The 19,777-nt window shown below is 35.6% G+C and overlaps 1 protein-coding gene across 1 annotated transcript in view; it reads right to left on the bottom strand.

The window, feature by feature from the left end:
* ERC2 (ELKS/RAB6-interacting/CAST family member 2) overlaps positions 1 to 19,777 on the bottom strand; it is a 499,935-nt gene that overhangs the window by 136,432 nt on the left and 343,726 nt on the right. The window contains exons 17-18 of the mRNA XM_085302360.1: positions 19,291 to 19,438; positions 17,943 to 18,062 (exon numbers count right to left, since the gene is read on the bottom strand). Of these exons, the coding sequence (XP_085158486.1) occupies positions 17,943 to 18,062; positions 19,291 to 19,438 (268 nt within the window). The remainder of the gene's footprint in view (positions 1 to 17,942; positions 18,063 to 19,290; positions 19,439 to 19,777) is intronic.

Below are 19,777 nucleotides of genomic sequence, written 5' to 3'. Positions count from 1 at the left end.
AAGTGCCCTTAAGGCATCCACAATAACAAGACAGAGGCAAATGCACAATAGGATGTGCACATGCATTAGCCACCCTCAGACTCTTCCTGGGAATCTTTATAACACCAAAAGAGTATCTTTGCAGTGCGTTACAGAAGAGATGCCCTCCAGGGGCAAGTGGCAGACTACCTGGAACAAAACTCCCCTGTCACTGGATGGTATCATTTCACATTTTTCAGCATTGTTTTCTGCACAATTGGGACCATTCCATTTTCTCCATCTGGAATAAGAAGACGGAAGCATACGGTTGTTTTTACTTAGGTATGAACTTCTACTGATCTTACCAAAAGACCAAATCTATCTGAATCATAGATACTCTGCTTGCCTGTAGATGCAAAGACGAAGGCCTTTAGAACACGAGAGTGAAAAAGATGGAGAATTAATAGACAAATAATAACCTACTTACTGTAAACACCGTAATACCCTGCCTCTTTGGGGAAGCTCCTAAGATTTTATTAGTTTATTTTCTTATCAATGAACAGCCTTAAATTTCCTACCTTTCAACTGCATTCCATAAAAGAATGCAAAAGTTAAACAAGATGATATATGCAATCCTAAAAGTGTCCCCTGTAATGAGGTGTTGGGGATTAGACGTGTCATGGGATAAGAACTGTAAATGAATGATGTCATCTTTCTAATTTGGTGCTGAAATATAAATAAACCACTTCTAATGTTTCTTCCTTTTGGATGCCAGATTGCAGTAAAATGTGCACAAAGAAACTGTTAATGCTGTAGTGGGCTTCCTTTAGTTTGTCTGTTCTGGAAGCAAAATATAAAAGAAATGTGAAATGAGAATTTTTTTCAGTTCGTATTATCATCAAAACATCTAAACGTCATTTACATGACTCTTTCATGACTCACTCATCTCTTAAAATGAAGCTTTTCTTTTTTTTCTTTCTTTTTGTTTTTCCAGAATATGCATTTTTAACAAAAGCATTTTGTTTTGATTTGTTAGCTCATCATAATGATAACTGATACTATTTTGAGGTAGTTTGTCTTTAGCTACTGATAAAGTGTGTTATACTTCTACAGTGAACTGTATTTTCAGGTATGCTTAGCTTTGACTCTAAAAGTACAAAACATGACACAATTTCAAACTTTAAAATATTTCATGTATATTTTGGAGGATGAGCAGGGGGATTTCTGGAGAATAACAAAAGTAAAGACATCTAGGAAACTAAGTGAAAGAACAACACAATMTTTTCCAGGTCCTTCTAAACAAAAATCTCTAATGTTATTCCTGTCTGCTTCACTTGCTAAGTCTTTTACTGTTTAGCAGGCTTTGAAAAAACAGGTATATTTTTATTTGAGGAAGAAATTAATTAACTAGACTGGAACTTGACCAGGACCCCAGGGCTTCACACCCCTACACTTACGTACACACACAGGTTTTTATGGACCATATGTTTTAGAACCATGGCTTATCAGGGAGACAGTAACTCCTACCAGTCAGGGCCCCCTATCAACACAGGAGGACATTGGTTCAGTACTGACTGTGAGGGAATAGTATCACCTACAGACTTGGCAATGCTCTCATTTCCCACAATGTCTTCAACATACTTGAMAATTTCATATTCAAGATCATACTAGAACTTTGCTCACGTCACTTTTGCAACCACAATAGATTATTCAATATGACTTTTCAGGATGATCTGGAATCTCAGCATTAAAATATGCAATTCACAAAAATTGCAGTGGTATTTGTACATGTATTTAAACTATGCCATATGTAATCTGCATCATCTGTTACTCTCTGAGACTTATCCCACATCTCAAACAGTTATTTTATACAGTTCAAAATTYTATTCATATGTTCCTCTCAAAAGCTAATCTCAATGACCAGTTGTCACAGAAGTCAAAAACTAGTATTTATTTTTAGTAGAAGTTGAAATTAAATTAGAGCACTGATACCAACTTTCCCCCTGCCAATGTGTTGCTCACAATTTAACTCACTTCAAATGAGATCTGAGTGAGAACCACTCCCAATTCAAAGACTGTGTCAAGGATAGACATCTTCCTGAGGCACACATTAAGGTTCTAGTCTTATCCATGTTTATTCTGGAGCTTCCCCTAAATTAATTCAGTTCCAGTTTATTAGGTAAAAGTATTCCCTACAGAATAAATCGTAGTAGCGGCTTAAGGAGGAATTAGCAATTAAGTTGGCTGCTACCTCCTCTCCTCCATTCCGGACACATTCTCAAATAGTTAACTATTTCTGCCTTGACAATGGCCAAAAATATACCTGCCTCGCAGTAAAGCAGTTACCCCCATCRCCCTTTATGACTCAGATACTAATATGGATATCTGCAGGTGGATCTCTTCCATTTAAATAACAACCTCCTAATTCACACTCTAGTGTAACCTTGTCAAATCCCTACAAACTCTTCAGTGCAACATTTCAAAGGATCAAGCAGCTGGAGGATCAGCTACACTAGGCCGAGCGTGTCTGTCTGATGTATAACCTCTGCTCACCCAAACAACATCTCTACTCACCTCCTGATTAAGAAAGGCCTTCCATCCCACATATAACTCAAATGAGAAAACTTAAAAGCAAAAACCACGACGCATTTTCTCCCCCCAAAATGAGAGAAAGTCTGCCCTATCTCCCTAACAGAGGATCATCTAAAGCAAAGTTATGCAATTCTTTAATAAAGTACATATGTTTTGCAGATTTAAAAGATTCATTTACTTTCTTCCAGTCTTTTCAACAACAGAACTCCTTAATTCAAAATGATTATCTTTTCATAGGCATATTAGAGCTGAAACAGAAGATATAGGCTTGATGAAGAAGTATTTGGATAGATACTCTAGCCTGCATTAAGCCTACAAATTGGCATCTTTAGGACTAAAAAWCTGTGAAATGTCCAGTTGTACCTCCATTTAAAATCTTGACTATTTTGAAAAGTAAGAAATCATACACATTTTCTTACAAGTATTTGAGTCATAATTACAAATCCATTGATTCACATCAAACCATTGGTGACACTACTGTACAACTTCCTGAAGCCTCTGTATCAATTGCTAATTTCAAATACAGAATTTTGCAGAATTTGTATTTGCAAAATTGTAGTGGTTTTAATCTCTTCACTGCCTGTTTCCATTTACAATGACCGTCCATCCTTCCTTCAGTAATAATTTTTTTCAACATGATTGTCCTGTGAGTACTACATATAACCAAATCTCGTAAATTCATGTCCACCAATTTCCTACAGTGGAGTTCATTCTTCTACAGTAACATTTCTAAAACAAGAATGAATCCCTTGTCCACTTGAGAGATATGAAGAAGCCTCTACAAGCAGCAAATCATAGGGTTTCAGGTTTCGTTCTGTCAATAAAACTGTTTTCCTGTGATTAACATTCTTAAGCTGCTATTTAAGAAACCAGGCGTTTCAGCAATAAAACTCACACTCCAGGACAGAATGCACATATCTTCCCAGTGGAAAAGCTCTCCGTAGTTTATATTCACACTGAAATTAGTAGTAAAGAATTATGTTGCACCAAATTAGAGCCTAAGGAATTCCCATCTCTACTATCTTCCTTTGAAGACAGGTTTTAACTAATAAGTTAACTAATTAATTAATACTTACATAGTCCAGCATATTAAAATACTGCTTTAGTTTTAGAAAAAAATAAATGCTTGCAAAGGCAGGATTTTCTGAAATGAGAAGGGTGACTACGGCACATGGAGTTGCAGCAGGGGACAGCGCAGGTGACCCATCTGATTCACAACGAGCATTTGGTTTGAGCGAARCATCTTCTCAAGGCAGAGCTTGCCCAACCTCTCCCTTCTCTTTTTCCCCTTTCCTCCGCCAGTGGAAGTGCATTGTATTCCACCTCACACACCAACAGCAGAATTCTTCGTTAAGTTATATTCTTAGCACAAACTAGAAAGAATTTAGCTTGAATTTAGCATCCCAGGTTGAATTGGTAGCTCTAACAGGTTGGAATACATTTACTTTACTTTTGATACCAAAAGAAAGTGAATAGGAAATTCTGTTATTTTTGCCCTAGTCACTTTCCAGCATATGATGAATGATTAAAGCAGGAAATTAAAATTTKTGGTTTATCTGCTTGAGTCCACCAATAACTTGTTTTGGAACCTTTACCTTGTTTTAGTTCTCTCTAAAATGGCAGTRGTAAGATTTTATTTTGAAAAGCTTTTGTGGTCCTAAGCTCAAAATGCTTATTGTCATTGCATGCTGTCATATCATATAATAGAGTGAACTGCAGTTATGGTATATTTATAGGTTAATATTATTTTCTTTTATTAAAATTATTAGCTGAACATATCATACATTCATACAAAACTCATTTTTATAACTGAGAATTTCATTATTCTTGACACAGTTTTGCTGAAAACAGGTTTTCCCAGAATAAATGTATTCAGAGCTCTGATAGCAAAATCATCATATTGATGACTTTTGAACATGCCTGGTGAGCACCAGGCACAAATCTGAAAAGTGGGTTTTAATTTGGATTTATACTAGTATAGAGAAAAGTCCTAACCTGTAAAATATAACAATTCATTAACTGTGTCTCCCACAGACAGCACATAGCCTTAGCCTGAAAAGTTTCCTTAGTTTTTTTTTGCTTTAAATTTATTGATTACATTCAATGAATGCTGCATCCATTTTAAAATAAAGGAATGATGGAGGAATTAAAAGCAGCTTAAATCTAGGTACATAGGTATATTCACCTTTAGGGCTTGAAACTATTATCTTTGATCATCCAATATTACCATTTGCTAAGCAGTCAAGGTCAGGAATGGTATGTGCAACTGAATTTCTAACCCACTTACCAAACAATTTATGATCAACCTCTGTAAGAAAACTGACAGATATTTCTTGTCCCCCTAAAATTCTGTAGGGTTCAAGTCAGGATCTACTGAAGTGAAATGAAAGTCTTTGATTGACTGGTAACAGACTTGATAGCTTAACAGCAATCTGTACCTGTAAAACTATAATATTAAAACTGTCTTTTAAAAAATATTTTAGCAAGGTGGCAAGAGGGAACTATGCTTTGATCTGTCATCTGGATCAAGTTAACAACGAAACTCCCATGAATGAGGTTCAAATGAGGAAAAATAGTAAGATTTGTTGCTCCGGGATAAAGGTGTAATACCATTCAATCGCTATTACTTTCCTTTGGATTTTCTTCCCCATCTTTCTTCACTAAATGGAATTTGAAACATTTCTAGAATATTCACTTTCAATAGGGTAGGATTTTTCCCTGTATAATATGGTAAGGAGCAGATACAGGGCCTATGAGCTATCCCAGAGGCCTGTGAGATCCTGTGGTCTGTCTACTTACTAAAGCAAGGAATTTAAAAGCTAGAGATCACATTCTAGCTTTGATTCTGCAATGGCCTCTTGTGATCTTCRACAACACAGCACCTCTTTTCCTTGCAATCTCACTGTTTGAAAATAAGCATGGTAATACTTGCACAAAGTACTTAGAGATCATCATGTGGCAAACGCTTACTTCTAGTCTTACTGATTTTTACTAATGTAATTTGAGCTCTTTTTCTTTAAGAAAACCATTTTAGAAAACACAAATAAAACACCTCTTAACTTTGAAAAYGACAAGGCAAAGATCTAAAAAATCATGTATTTTAGAGTATGTAATTCATGAAGTTTATCCAGACGTTGCATAAATTTAACAGCATTAACCTGAATTTCCTGAAAGCATATGCAACTGCGATTGGTTTTCCAGGACGCAGCCACTGCTTCAGGCCTGAATTTCAYTAGATAAGGGATAACGAAATGTTTCCTAAATAAGTTGGTTCAGTACTTGCTGGCTCCTAAYTAAATCAAGTTTTCATGTCTGAACAATATTTTTGCATATTCATTGAAAACTGCTATCATTTCAAGATGAGTTAAAAATTTCTAATCATCCCTGCTGCTGCACAACACAGACATTTACTGTTATAGCCAATTTGTTATTTGACAAGTTACATTTAATTAAATACTGGACAACAAATTCCGCACCTGGCCTCAAATACCTTAAAAGTTCACCAAATCATGTTTGTTACTGATAATTTCTTAAAAGATTGTAACAGTTTGCATGACCTGAAGACTTTATGAAAACAGTATAATTCTTTCATTAAAGAATGYAAATTATATTCCAAAATGTAGACTGATACACTTGTCTAACAGAGAAAGACAGTCTTGAGGTATAGCAACGAAAGGCATTTCAGAARTAACTGCTGTGTTTCTAAGCGAACACTATGGTGACTTCTAAGAAAAACAAAGAGGCCACAGGAGACACTGAAAATTATGATTAAAATTGAATTCCATGGACATCCTGTATTTCTAACACTTGATCATGTCTACTTTCTTTTTTTTTATTCACCAAGTTTTTACTTATTTCATCCCTGTTGTCTGATCATCTTTAGACATTTCTGAGATCAAAAATGATGAGTTCAAATTCCAGCTTTAGAGCATCTGGAAAATATGTTCAACATCACTGCCATTTAGTTCCAACCTCTTTTAGCATCTTGAGCATACCCAGAGATGCATGTGTCCTGCATAAGTGATTTGTTACTAAGCAAAATACTAAGCTTAATTTGCCATCTAAAAAAAAAGAGATTTCAGAGGCATATTATTGGAAAGTTTCAGTTCAAGTTTCTTTTGATTCAGTTTCTTGAGATATTTAGATTTTTGAGCGCTAGTTCACCAATTACGTAGCTGAAGCAAAAAAAGATAATTCCAAAAAGATTTCTTAAAAAAAAAATTGATCTTGAGAATGCTCTCAATTCCTTTTATTGTTAGCATCCTTCTTGAATCAAAACATGATGCAATAAGGCAAATCCTTAAAATATATCCTTTGAATWTTGTTTTGCCAGAAGGACTTGTGTCAATCTTCCACAGGTTAAGAGATCTGTTAATTACTGGAATATGAATGTTGTGCCATGGACTTGATCATGTTTTGAATTCTAACATGGCAAATCTTTTAACAAAATGCATAATAACTTYTCCATATAGGGTTATAATGCCAAATCTAGTTGACTGTGAGATTTATAAACAAAAAGTTTATTCAAATTAACAAGATTAATGTCCAGACAACCTAATTGTTTTAAATGCCTCAAAATTAGGCCTAAGAAACCCACTGAAAGGTATCATGAGATGCAGAGTGTGATATACTGACTTTCTGGGTGCAGGTCTATAGGTGTAAATCTTAAAAACTCTTGATTTTTACTTAGAGAGAAAGAGACAAAATGTGTGTGTATATATACACATATTTTATATATATATATATATATATTTGTAAATAATTAGCATTATGTTGCTAGGATTATGCTATTAGAAGCAGCCTGACTTAGCATAAAGCAACACAAACTCTAGAATACTTATAAAATTGTTCTCATTGCAGACGGGCTAGCTGAAGTCCACTTCTTTCATGCTGATCTTGTATTGCCAAAACATCCCTCAAAGCAAATGAGAGAGCTGAATATCAAAGGCTAATGCACTATATACTTCACTCCACTCTGGTGCCTTTAAAATAAATATTTGAAAAGAGTTTTAAGATTTTTATCACATGTCTTCAATCATTAGAAATATATAACATTCAATTCAGGGKTTTTTTTTAGGGTTGCCAATGCAGTGAGTTTTTAGACACCAAGAAAATTCCAATACAAAAACTTAAGTTATGAAGAATATAAGTTTGCAAGCACACATCAGTAACCAAAAAACAACAAAAACATTACAATATGGTAACTAACTAGAAACTCCAGATGCTAAATAATTATCATAATCATAAACGTATGGGTATTGGAATGCATCACTATGGGGTAGAGTTATGTTTTACTGAGTGCTTTAATTATGCATTTTCTTTTTATAACATCCCTGTAATGCAGTGTATCCTTATATTCTTACCCTYAGCTATTTTAACATGGGTTTTGCTGCTTTGTTTCCACCCCTCCATTGCAGAACACAATTAATTTTTTCCCCTATTAAAATTCCAAATGAGCTAATAAGCATGTTTTTCCTTTCCTGATATAGTATATGACTTGTCTTGGAAAGTGTGAGAGACAGGATGCATGCAGACTAAATGCATGCATGATAGCCTACTGGAGAAAAGTCTGGCTACTCCGCACTTTTAACTCTCTTTTTTGACCTGAATCTATGACTGCTGCACACAAAGCAAAGAACTCAATAATGTTTTCATGCTAAAAAAGTATTATTTTTTCCTTATTCTCATCCATATCTAAATTTAATTCACATGATATTTAGCATGAAAAATTCTCATCATCTGTGACATACATATAATCAGAACACCGCTTTGTCAGGCCTTGTCCCCGCTTCCGCGTAATCACAGTATGGAGAATAGGGACTAGGAAACGATAGTGAGTGGTTTCCAAGTTGTCTCCCAGGGCACAGACAGCAGCAAATGCTCGTCAAATTAAGTGCCCTGGCCACTGTGCTGCTATGCTGCAGGACAGAGAAATTTTGTCATATACCATATCTGAARTGAAATCCAAATTATCATGCAAAACCTCAAAAAGGCCAGTTAGAGAGTGAAATCAGTCTGAAATAATTAGTTACAAAAAGTGGCACCCGGAAAGGTTTGCATGTTATCTTTTTTWATGGTTAATTATTGCTTTGAAGGTATCTCAGAGTATGTCATAAGGTAGAAGTAAACCAATGTGATATAGAAAGGAGACAGTTTCAGACTAAAAGAAGCCTGAATGGAGTAGAAAAAGGAATGAGATGGTAGGAGAAAAGACAAAAAGCAAACTAGCTCATCTATTTATCTGCCTGGAAGCAAACAAGACAGGAACAATTTACCCATTTAAGACTGAGAGACAGAATGGTTGGAAAGCAGTTTCTAATGTGGACCTTGTCACAGATTTGGATCTGTTTGGATATATTTTGCATATATTTAATTCTTTTTAAATTAAAGTACTCTTTAACTGATACTAACAAGCATGACACCTGCTGCTTTGAAAGATTACAAAATGTGACTGACTTATCCTGAAGGAAGTCAGAATACATAATAAGTCTCTCTTTTCACAAGTTGAAGGGTAATAGTCCTCTCACAAACACCAGCTGGGATATTAGACACTTGGCAGATTGAGACAGACAGCAGTTCCAACTGCCAARCAGACACTTATCTGAAGTACTAAGGCCAAATTTCATCTTTCCTGTCACTTGTGATTGAACAACATTATGCTGATTTGAACATGGTCCATCTGACTTTTTTGTTGTAGTCTCTGCGTTTGGAGTCTGTGTTTTGAAGCCTTTTTAAGTTCTGTGAATTAAAAGTATGGCTCGAAGGGCAGGAAATATCTTGTAATAATATAGCATACTCGGTAATATATAGGCTAAAGTCATGCGAAAAGTATTTGTCTGTGTCTTACTACTAAACTTGGTAATTACACAGAAGTATGTAAGAACATAGACATAAAGTGGGTTAAAAAGCATAATTAAAGCTCTGAAACAGTAGCTGCCTGAGGACATCTCAGGCCAGGTCGTACTAAATGCAGACAAGCAACAGAAGAGAGTAGGTGTCTCTGGGTTTTTTTGTTTTTACAACAGGAAATAACCCATTAAAAAGACAATTCCTCATAATAATTTAGAAASAGACATGAATCAGAAACTTCAGTAGCAAAGTAGGATCTTTGCAACTGCGATTATATGGCTAGTAGCACTGATTGTCTTTCAGTATTTTTAATAGCTCATTTCAGTTTCAATTTTTGCAGTTTCTTTACRAAGTCCAGCTCCCTCATTTGTATCAGATACAAAATATAACCCAAGTTGAAATTACTACACTTTTGCCATTGTATACAATAAAAATAAACAAAATATAAATTTCAACACATTAATGGTATATTAGAATAAAGACAGAAATGAAGATACATCACAACACTTTCTTGATGTGTTTTACAGAGACATCTTGCCTACAACTAACTTTTGTTTGATGACAGACTGTAGAGATGGTAAGTTTTATCCACCATAACAAGAATAAATAACCAGAGCAGAAAAATTTGAGACCCAGTTTTTACAATATTTTTGGAATAACCAGTACATASCACAGCACTTGAGGTCAAGTGTTAAACTATATTTAGCTTTATTATCATGAGATGCTTTGTAGTAGAACCTAATGTCATGTTTCACAAATGTCTCATGGAGAAAAAAAGTCTTTTGGCTTGGAAGTTCACTTCCAGTATTTATATAATGAAGATATCCATATTCACTATTCTCATTTGAGAWATTTGGTGCCCATTTTCACCTATCCAGCCAGCCAGATGAAAAATTTGAGTACCAACATTTATATATTCATGATTTCATATCTGCATTGCCTATTTTTCCCATTTAAGATTGGCAGTCTTAGTGGATTTAAACCATTTGTCTGAACAAAGTGTGTTATGACCACTATAGCTATAGAAGAGATTCTAGTGGAAGTTCACAATGAGATTATCACTAGGGCGAAAGAGTGCCATTAGACATGACCATGCTTCAGATATGGTATAAACTCCTCAAGAGAAAACTATGAACAGAGAAAAACAGAAACAGAGATTACCACCTACAAAGCAGAAAAGGATGACTATACTGGGCCTACGACGCCTCCAGGGTGTGACCACCATAGGCCATGAGGCCAAAAACCCCACTCACTGGCCAATGTTGATGTAAAAATACCATCAGRAAGAATTTGGATTCCTGAGGGCACAAGGAGGAGAAAGAAATGAAAAGGACTCAGCTTACAGCTTTATAGCTAGGTATAGATAGAATATYTACAGTATCCAGCTATGACTTGAGTCCTTAGACTTCTATAAATTCTCATATTTTGTGGAGAGTATGTGAAAAGTGCTGTGTGAGTACAGCCAACATTTTCAGTACTTTCCCAAGACAGAATATTTCTTCTGAAGTAACCACTTCAGATCAGGTAACCACTATTAGATAGGCACTCACACATTTTCTTTCTTGGTGGTACTCTGCTGTTCCACTCCCACTCTAATCCATGYTTACTGAATTTATATCCAAACAGACATAAAATGGCAAAATGGCAAAATTGAGAAAACATTCAAGTTACAAAGGAAGGGAATAAAACCCAATGTTAAGACATGCCTCTATATCGCCTTAGGCTATTTCTCATTAGTAGAGAAGTATAAACTATAAGGAGTTTTAAGCCAGTAAAGCTATTTCAGCTACTGAATACATGGGCTTATCGTATTGAAYTCAATGGAATCTGAGTGGACACATTTAAAGCCAGAGATTAATAGTTGTTTTGCCACACTGCCTGAGAATCTTTAAGGAAAAAGAAACAAAAGACTGATTTTCCTAATACTAGAATTTAATATGTGAAATTATTTGAACATCTATTCCTACCTGTCAAAATAAAGTACATAATGAAACATGCACAACCTTTAACAAATTTCAGAATCAAGAACTCTGATARATCTTTTATAGCTAGCAAAGTCTGTTAACTACGCTGGCTGCATCATATGTAGACACTGACGACTGCTACTAGTAGTGTGGGAATGGAAAAATGCACAGAGGAGTCAGAACTACTGGGTGCAGCAGTATGCTCACTCGTTGCTGCTAAAAACCTCTGAGCCTATGTAGCATAATCACAACAAAAATAAGGCTCTTGAGCGTTCAGGGTCTCAGACTACCCCTATGTTCAAAGCTAGGTGCAGACAACATTATGAGTGATAGTAACCAATGTGAACAAAAGAAGGTAAAAAGCGTAGTAGAGCGGTGAAACATGGCTGCAGCACACAGGTGAAACGGCTTCTCAGCGTGGTTCTATTTACTGGGCAGTAACAGATTCCACGGTACAAATTAAATAGATCTGTGGACAATAATAATAGCAACAGTCCTGTGCTTCCATAGAATTTCCATCTAAGAAAATGAAGGCAATCAGAAACATTGGCTTAGTTTGACAGCAACAGAAACAGAAGCAATACTGATTAGGACCCAAATATAGACTCCAGGATAGTTATTACAGCTAGGTCTACAATGGTAAAGTCTAATGACTGTAAGAAAGCACTGCTTGAGTCCTTCTGTTCCCACACTTGCTAAACACTGGAGGACCTAAATGCAATTAATTAATGTACAGTTTTGCAGAAGAACGCTTTGGGTTGCCAGATTAATCACAATCATAACAATTTCTAACACTACTCTTCTTATGCTATAATATAAACAACACTTTTAATAACAAAATATGCAGTGCAATACAGCTGAATTAATGTAATAGGGAAAATTTAACTTTGGGAACTGGCTTCTTGAGTGCTTGATGTCACCACCATAATATTACATTAGCACTACTTCTGATGTACTTAACCAGAACTGTATATATAATGCAACTTGCTCCCTTCAATTCTATTTTTCTCCTTTGCTGTTGAAAGTATTCTTTGAAACATTTGGATGTTAATTAGTAAGGAATACTTCTATGCAAYGCATGTAAGAGAAAATATTGATAGAGGTCAATTTGTTGAGAAACTGTCGTTACRCAGATTTTTAAAATTCTTTGATTGTTTCTCACCCTTTTTGTTTCACCAGCAATGCGTTCATGTGATGAAATGTAGAGTAGTGAACTAAAAGACTAGAGGAGGCTGCCAAACACCAGCTTTGCCTCTGGCCAGAGTATTCTGTACACCTGCAGTCCTGAAAACACTGGAAAGGTTTCTAATTTCATGTTTTGAAAAGAAAAATAAAATGTTCTCAAGGAGTTAGAAGACCTTGCATTTTGGCCAATTCCACTTACATTTTTGGCTCTATATCCCAAAAGTGAAAAGAGGCAACTGGGACATTTACTCACAGTATCCAAGTTCTGAATGAATCAGTAACACAGCAGTGTCTTCTGCTCCTACCGAAATCCCTACAGATGTTCTAAAAATGGACTTTAAGCTAATTATTTCATGAAGAATTGCATCACTATACACATTTCTCTAAAAATATCTATCTTGGAATTCTCAAAAGGAATCTTGGCCAGGGTCATTATAAATATTATGTAACCACTCAGCCAAGCCCTAGTGGTGATCTTGTTTAATACAGTATTTCTGAATGGTCTTTTAAGCTTTTACAAACCTCTATGGCTTTCAAAATCCAGAATTTAGTGTATGAATCAAAGCAATCCAGTAATAGGGTTGGGGGGGGTTGTTGTTTTTTTTTTTTTTTTTTTGGGGGGGGGGTTGCTAGGAGAGTATTACTATGCATTCCATATATTCAAACCAATAAATATTTTACTGGTAGATCGCAGCAACTAAAAGAATTAAGTAAACCATTACAATTAAATATGATAATYTTTTATGAAAAGATATCTGCAACACAGATGTCAATATGGTTTTCCCCAGTTTTACAGGTGGATATACTGTGATACAAATAACTTTCATAAATAATCAAAACATAATGTGAAGTAACTTGCAAAAGTAAACCAGCACTTGATAGAAAACCAATGCATTTCTTCCAAAATGAGAAAGGAGTTTAAATAAAACTCAYGTAGTCAGAATCCATGAAAAGATTCCAAAATTCATCTACATAAATAATACTTTGTTCTTGAATATATGTATGTCTGTAACTTCATATTTAAAATAAACCACATATATTAGTTATAACATTCTCATTTCCTTACACAGGCAGTACATTTCACTCTTTAAGATGTTTGGTCTTCTTGCCCTTTATTTAGCAACTGCTGCTATCCTTTAGTACGTCAGTGGAATTGAAAACATTATTCTCCTAACACCAAATGCTAAGGCTAATTGGAGAAGGGCATCCGACTGCATATTTGGTGCTAAAAGCATTAAGTCRAGAACAGTTTAAAAAGAGGAAAARACCTCTGAAATTTTAAATTAAGACTTTTTTTAAAATTCATTTCTGAAAACATTCTATTTCTCATTTTATTCTAGTATAATTAGTATCAGGGTCTGCTTTGTCAAGTCTCTAGGCACAGTCAAGCCATGGAAATCAGGACATTTGTCAATGTGTAAAAAATCCCCCCACATTGAACAGAAACACATTTATAAAAGAACAAAATTATTGAAGAATTAGAAGCAGATATAAATGTTTCACTAAATATATTTTGTGACTAAATAATTGATTAATTAAAAATAAAGGGGTGCAGATGGCTAAATTTTTGCATTTGGGAATTGAATATTTTGCCTCCTAACTGACTTCATGTTTTTATAAGACAAGTCACGTTGAAAATAGAAGATAAAATTCTGTTAAGTGTATGACATGGACAGACAAAGAAGATGACTGCCCATGCCTAAGGAGGCAGTACACCGTCCAGCCCCTTTGGCACAAYGCTGCCTGTTTGGACAATGGCCTCCTATTCCTAGGTATCGGAAAATCCTTGGTATTGTTCTCCCTCACATGGGAACTTTTATGTTCTTTTCCCACGGCACAATTTTAATATTCTTTTGACATCGCTCTGTAGAAGTTTATAGAGAGCCAAGATGCTTCCAGCTGAAACAGAAGAAACACCAGGATGTTGTAAGAGTCTACCAGAGTGACTAGAGCAGTTGATCACAGTGCAAGTCTGWGGTAAACACAGCTACATTTGCATTTAGGCAATTCAGTCTCAGTGCACGTCTGTGATACATTACAGCGCTGTGATAGAATCTGTTTCTTTGGCCTTAATCCAATAACAATAAAACTCTATGAGTAACCTCAATACTTTGGGTTACTCYACTGAGTTTAATAGAATCGACCTCCTGAACCTTTAAAGACATCTACTACATACTGTGCCCTATCTCTTTAAATACGAAGCAGGCTTTTGATGCTTACAATAACCTCACATGGTGAGAGCCAGCAGAGCTTTGTACAGTGCTTTCAGTAGCAGTAGATAAATTTGCAAACATTTTGATGTTCCTACTAGATAAGCACCTATAAATGTTACGAAATATATCCATTAAAACGCCACAACCCCTTCCCTTAAACATGACCCTCACGGGCCTCCTCAGAGTTAGCAAGGTCAAAGAGCATTACTTGGCCCTCTCTTCTGCACACAGGAGCACTAAGGAGGAGGATTCATATTTACTGTCAGAAAAACATTCTAACTCTCGGAAATCTACTTTCCTCTATGGGATTTTCCACAGAAGACAGTGACTTCCTTTACTCTTCAGAGGATGCTCCAGAATATCTCGTGCTTTGGAAACCTTGGATTCTGATGAATGATGGCTTCTCATACATACTGCTCTTTTTCTCTTTTATTTCAAAGTGTCTAAGAGACAGCAAGGTCATCCATTCAACAATAACAGCAAACTGTATCCCAGGCCTTACAGCTCTTGGGGTACAATGTGAACATCTATAGGTATCATCTATTGCAATGACTCATAGTACAGCATGATTTGAAATGTCTAGAAATAGAGATTTGGAGTTTATCAAATATTTAACAAAGTCTAGGATGCCACTGGGGTAGACAGTAGCAGAAGCAGAGTCTCAAAGAGATTTTGAGACATAAACTCCCTAAACTGCAAACAAAAGCAAAAAGCTGATCAAAAGCTGTCTGAGAGGTCTGATGACACAGCATCAGGTCAAAGATTCAGAACATCTTTTATTTAGGACAAGCTGATTCACCTGTCTATAAAAACCACAAAATAAAACTTGATAAAAATAATATTTTCTATTTTTAAAAGGTAAACCTCATCCTCACTGAAGTCTAATTTCAGATTATTGCTTTTTTGCTAAAATGACAACTCTTTGAAAAACAGGATGTTATTAGGAGACAGACAGTAGGAAAGGAGAGCAGATAAGCTTAATTGTAGCATCATAAAATGAATTCCATAATATAATGAGGTAAATGTAACAGGATCATCTAAAGAAACTTCAAGACATTGCTTCTCTATGAGTTTTGCTAACATCTAAAATAGCACATGTAGATTTCCAAGAAAAGCCAAAATATGTTTAAGGTAAATTTCTAAATTCAGTTAACATTCTAACATAACTACAAATGATTCCTCAATAGCTTCTCTGATGATTTATAAGACATAATCTGTATTGAGTGCTGCTCCTCACCACAACATCCGCTGTTCTGCRTTTTGCAGCTCTAATGAAACAGTGAGGTGAAAGTCAGGTTCTGAAGACAACACTTCTCAAAATCTGGGGAACTTCAGAAGTAATTGCCAGGAATTGTCAAAGGAAGACAGAGAAATAGATGGAGAAAAATAACTTTCTCCTGAAATGCAGTAGAAAATACTTTTTCATTTAATGAAGAAATCTCTTAAAATAGATGCAGCTAGAACAGCACCAATTTTGTAGCAACGCAGTAGAGAATTGCGTTTTTTATGCATTATTTGATGTGCAAATTAAGAATGGAACTTCCTATAGGATATAAATATATCAGAAGACGTGTATGAATTGAAAAAATGATTCTGAAGGATAAAAAAGGCCCTGCATCCTCTTATTTATATGCACATATTTACTGATACCAGCTGACATCTCTTTGTTTAACAGGAAAAACCTACTCTTACTGGTGCTCTGCTAACATGACTTTCAGCCACAATGTCTCATTTCAGCCTAGCCGTCCCATCACCAACTGAAGGACAGGAAACCTTTGCAGGGAGCAACATCAAACATGAAAAGGAGCAACATGAAAAGAAAGTCCTTGGATTCTTTATGGTCTGCATTTCTCACCCTTTGTCCTGCTGCCTTGATGAGATACCAGCCCTCTGTAGCCATGAACAGAAGGCTTCCTGTTTGATTGGGCAGGGAGATGTATCATAAATCTATCTGCTGCTGTGGATATACACAAAGGGAATACAGATTTTTATCACTGCTCACCATTTTGCTTTGATCACGAAAGTAAAAATTCCCTCTACAGGTTGAGGACAGGAGTGGATTTGGGGGCCTAATGTTTTGCATCATCTAGTCGGACATCTTCTAATATTTAGAAATATTTGTCCTTTTTATTATTACATTAGGGTAGAGAAGCTAGGGTTTGGGTTTTTTTTTTAAAATCTTTCTGCAGTGTAACAGTTACGGAAAATGTGGAATGGGAGGAATAAGGCCATTAGAAAAAATCCGATGCTACAGTTGATCATTCACTAATGTCTTAGTTCTCTGATAAAAGTAAATCACAATAGATTCACTATTGTGTACTCATTTCATAAACCTGAAGAACAGGGTGGATATATCACAGAGTGTAGAATCTATCACTTTTGCCCACAGTGCAAACAGTTTTATCAAGGAAGAGTAGCAATAACAAGCAATGGTGCTGGTTATACATGTGGAAGATTTGGAGGTCAACAGTGGTTCCCCCCAAAGGGATTAAAGCAGTATGAATGAACCCTACAACCTCTATTATCAGATAACGCTTAAGTGTAATAAAGTTGTGACCTAGTTAAACCACATTCCTGTTCCTGGTGTCCCCTTTTTCTTGTGGTGTCGGAGATAAAAGAGAGATTATTTTGGCATCAATTTAATCTAGTTAAATAGCTTTACTGAAGATCTTTATCACTATAAATGATGGAGATATTTGAACTATTTGGTTACAACTCTAACCAAAGTTATCCAAAATAATGTCTCTCTAGAAATCCTTTTCTGCTGTTCCTCCACTCTTGCTGAAGGAAGTTAGGAATGTCTGAACACTTTTCAGCAACATCTTAAGCATAAAAAGAGAGGGGAGGAGTTTCTTTTTTTTTGAAAAGGGCAAAACAGTCTTCCCACATATTTGGCAAGCATTTTAAAAATATCCATGACAGATATCATAGGGCACAACAAAGTTGCATATTCATTTACTCCTCAATAAGATGAGGGTGAAAAAAAAAATGATCTGAAACATAGAAAATAACAGCCATTGCTTTTCCGAAGCTTAACAAAACAAAAATCCCTGCAATTATTTGGAATCTAATATCTTCTGCAGACGCAGCACAGTGGGATCAAGTACTAAAAAGCATAAAACCTATCTGCCTATTTAGAATATGAAATCTGGGTGAAATGTCTCCTGGACAGCTGACTGACCTGAGACATGTGTGCATCATGGCTGGCACCCAGGTACTTGGCTGGGATGTCTGTAATGAAGTCAGCGTCATGAGTGGGTGGTAAGTTCATGCTCAGGGGGTGTTTCTTATTTTTATAGACCTGTGGGAGAAAGCTATAATGATTAGGTGCATGAGGTTAGGGCTATTGGGAATTTAGCTCAGCAGCAAGGGTTTTCCTTAACTTTCTGTTACCAAATGCGTGAAGATCTACATTACGTAATGCATGATTCAGAATGAAGAATCATAACATTGACTATGCAGTATGTCCTAAACATCATTAACATGACATGCTCAGCTGTGAAATGGCACAGTGTCTAACAGCAGAGTGGTTACTTCGAGAGGCTAAGGAGACCAGAAGGATTTTGCCCGATGTCATTCTCCACCTCCTCAAGTAACAATCACAGAACTCAGTCTCACAAAGGAAAACATCTGATACAGCACTCCCATATATGGTCTGAAAACATCTTTCTCACCTTTCCTCAGTTGTTCTGAAAGAGAAAAGGTGTTTAACAACATAAGCATACGACACACAGCACAAGTCTTTAGTACCTAGGTTATCTGAACATCCTTTGTCCTCTTGCTCATCCTACAGTACCTCTTTTAGCTATGAGTATTATCTTMTACAAATTAGAGCAAGTAGTCACTGCACAGTATGTCTTCAAGCTACTTTAAACATTTCAGTTAGACAGAGAAGGGATCCTTGGCTACTGCCTATTATGTGTACTGTATCTGTTACGGTGATTTTCCTCTATAATAAAGCAGAACACAAATTTGCTTGTGATAAGTTAATTTCTAGAGTTTGTAACTACATGTTTCCTACTAAAACCTCAAAAGACTTATGATTATTAAAACAGGGTGATTTTTACTCACTTAGGAATGTATTTTAAGGATAATTGTGATTTCCAGATAACCTCTCAGAAAGCCTGAAACCTTCTGAACAGACAAGTATTTTACAAGAGATGAACAAATAACTGAACAGAAAAGGTTAGAAACAGTCAACAGAAAGGATAGATCTTGCTTTACTGCAAAGAGCTCTGCTCTCCTCTGTTGCACGTAATGAAGAAGGTGGAAGCTATATGAGGAGGGAAAACAGAAAGTATATTGGCTGCATATAATATGAGCCAAGCAAACATGCAGCTAAAAGCATAACAACCATAAAGAAGCAATACAGAAACATTTATATTAAGTACCTCCTACCTTTTGCAACTGCTGTCACATGTCAGGCCTGGCTTGAAGACTTTCAGTATGAGGTTAGAATAAAATAGTACAAATGAAAATAATGCCAATCTTCAGTTGCCATAAAAATATGAAAATGAATGTCTCCCCACCTGCTGTTTTAACTGATGTACTAATCTGTCCTTCTCTCGTTTAAGAGCCATTACTTCCTCCTGAGTCTTCTTTTTCTTTGAAGCAGACAGTTCAAGCAAGGCAATGTTTGCATCTTTTTCACTAATTGCAGCAAGCAATGCTTCCTGTCTGATAGAACAGAGTAAATTAAAAATTGTTATCTTCTCATTAAAACTAAAGTACCTTGAGAGATGTTTCTTTTAACCACCAGGAGAACAACCAATTAAATTCTGAACAGTCTTTAAATAGCAAATATTTTCAGGTAAAATGAAATCATGAAATAAAATGATTAATCAAAAGRTTATTTCTATTGATTTTCATTATTTTATCATAAACATTTATCTTGGCATTTTTTACTACCATATAATATGGTAGTTTACAATATTYCTGTGAGTTGGCTTGCTCTTAACAAACTTTGATTTTTTTAAAAAATTCATTTTCCTGAATACAACACATTTATATTTTACA

This window comes from Rhea americana, unplaced genomic scaffold (assembly GCF_003343005.1).
Source record: "Rhea americana isolate MKP2758 unplaced genomic scaffold, rheAme1 scaffold_19, whole genome shotgun sequence".
Lineage (NCBI taxonomy): Eukaryota > Metazoa > Chordata > Aves > Rheiformes > Rheidae > Rhea > Rhea americana.
The sequence above is the reverse complement of the archived record's forward strand: the minus strand, read 5'-3'. Positions and strand labels throughout refer to the sequence as shown.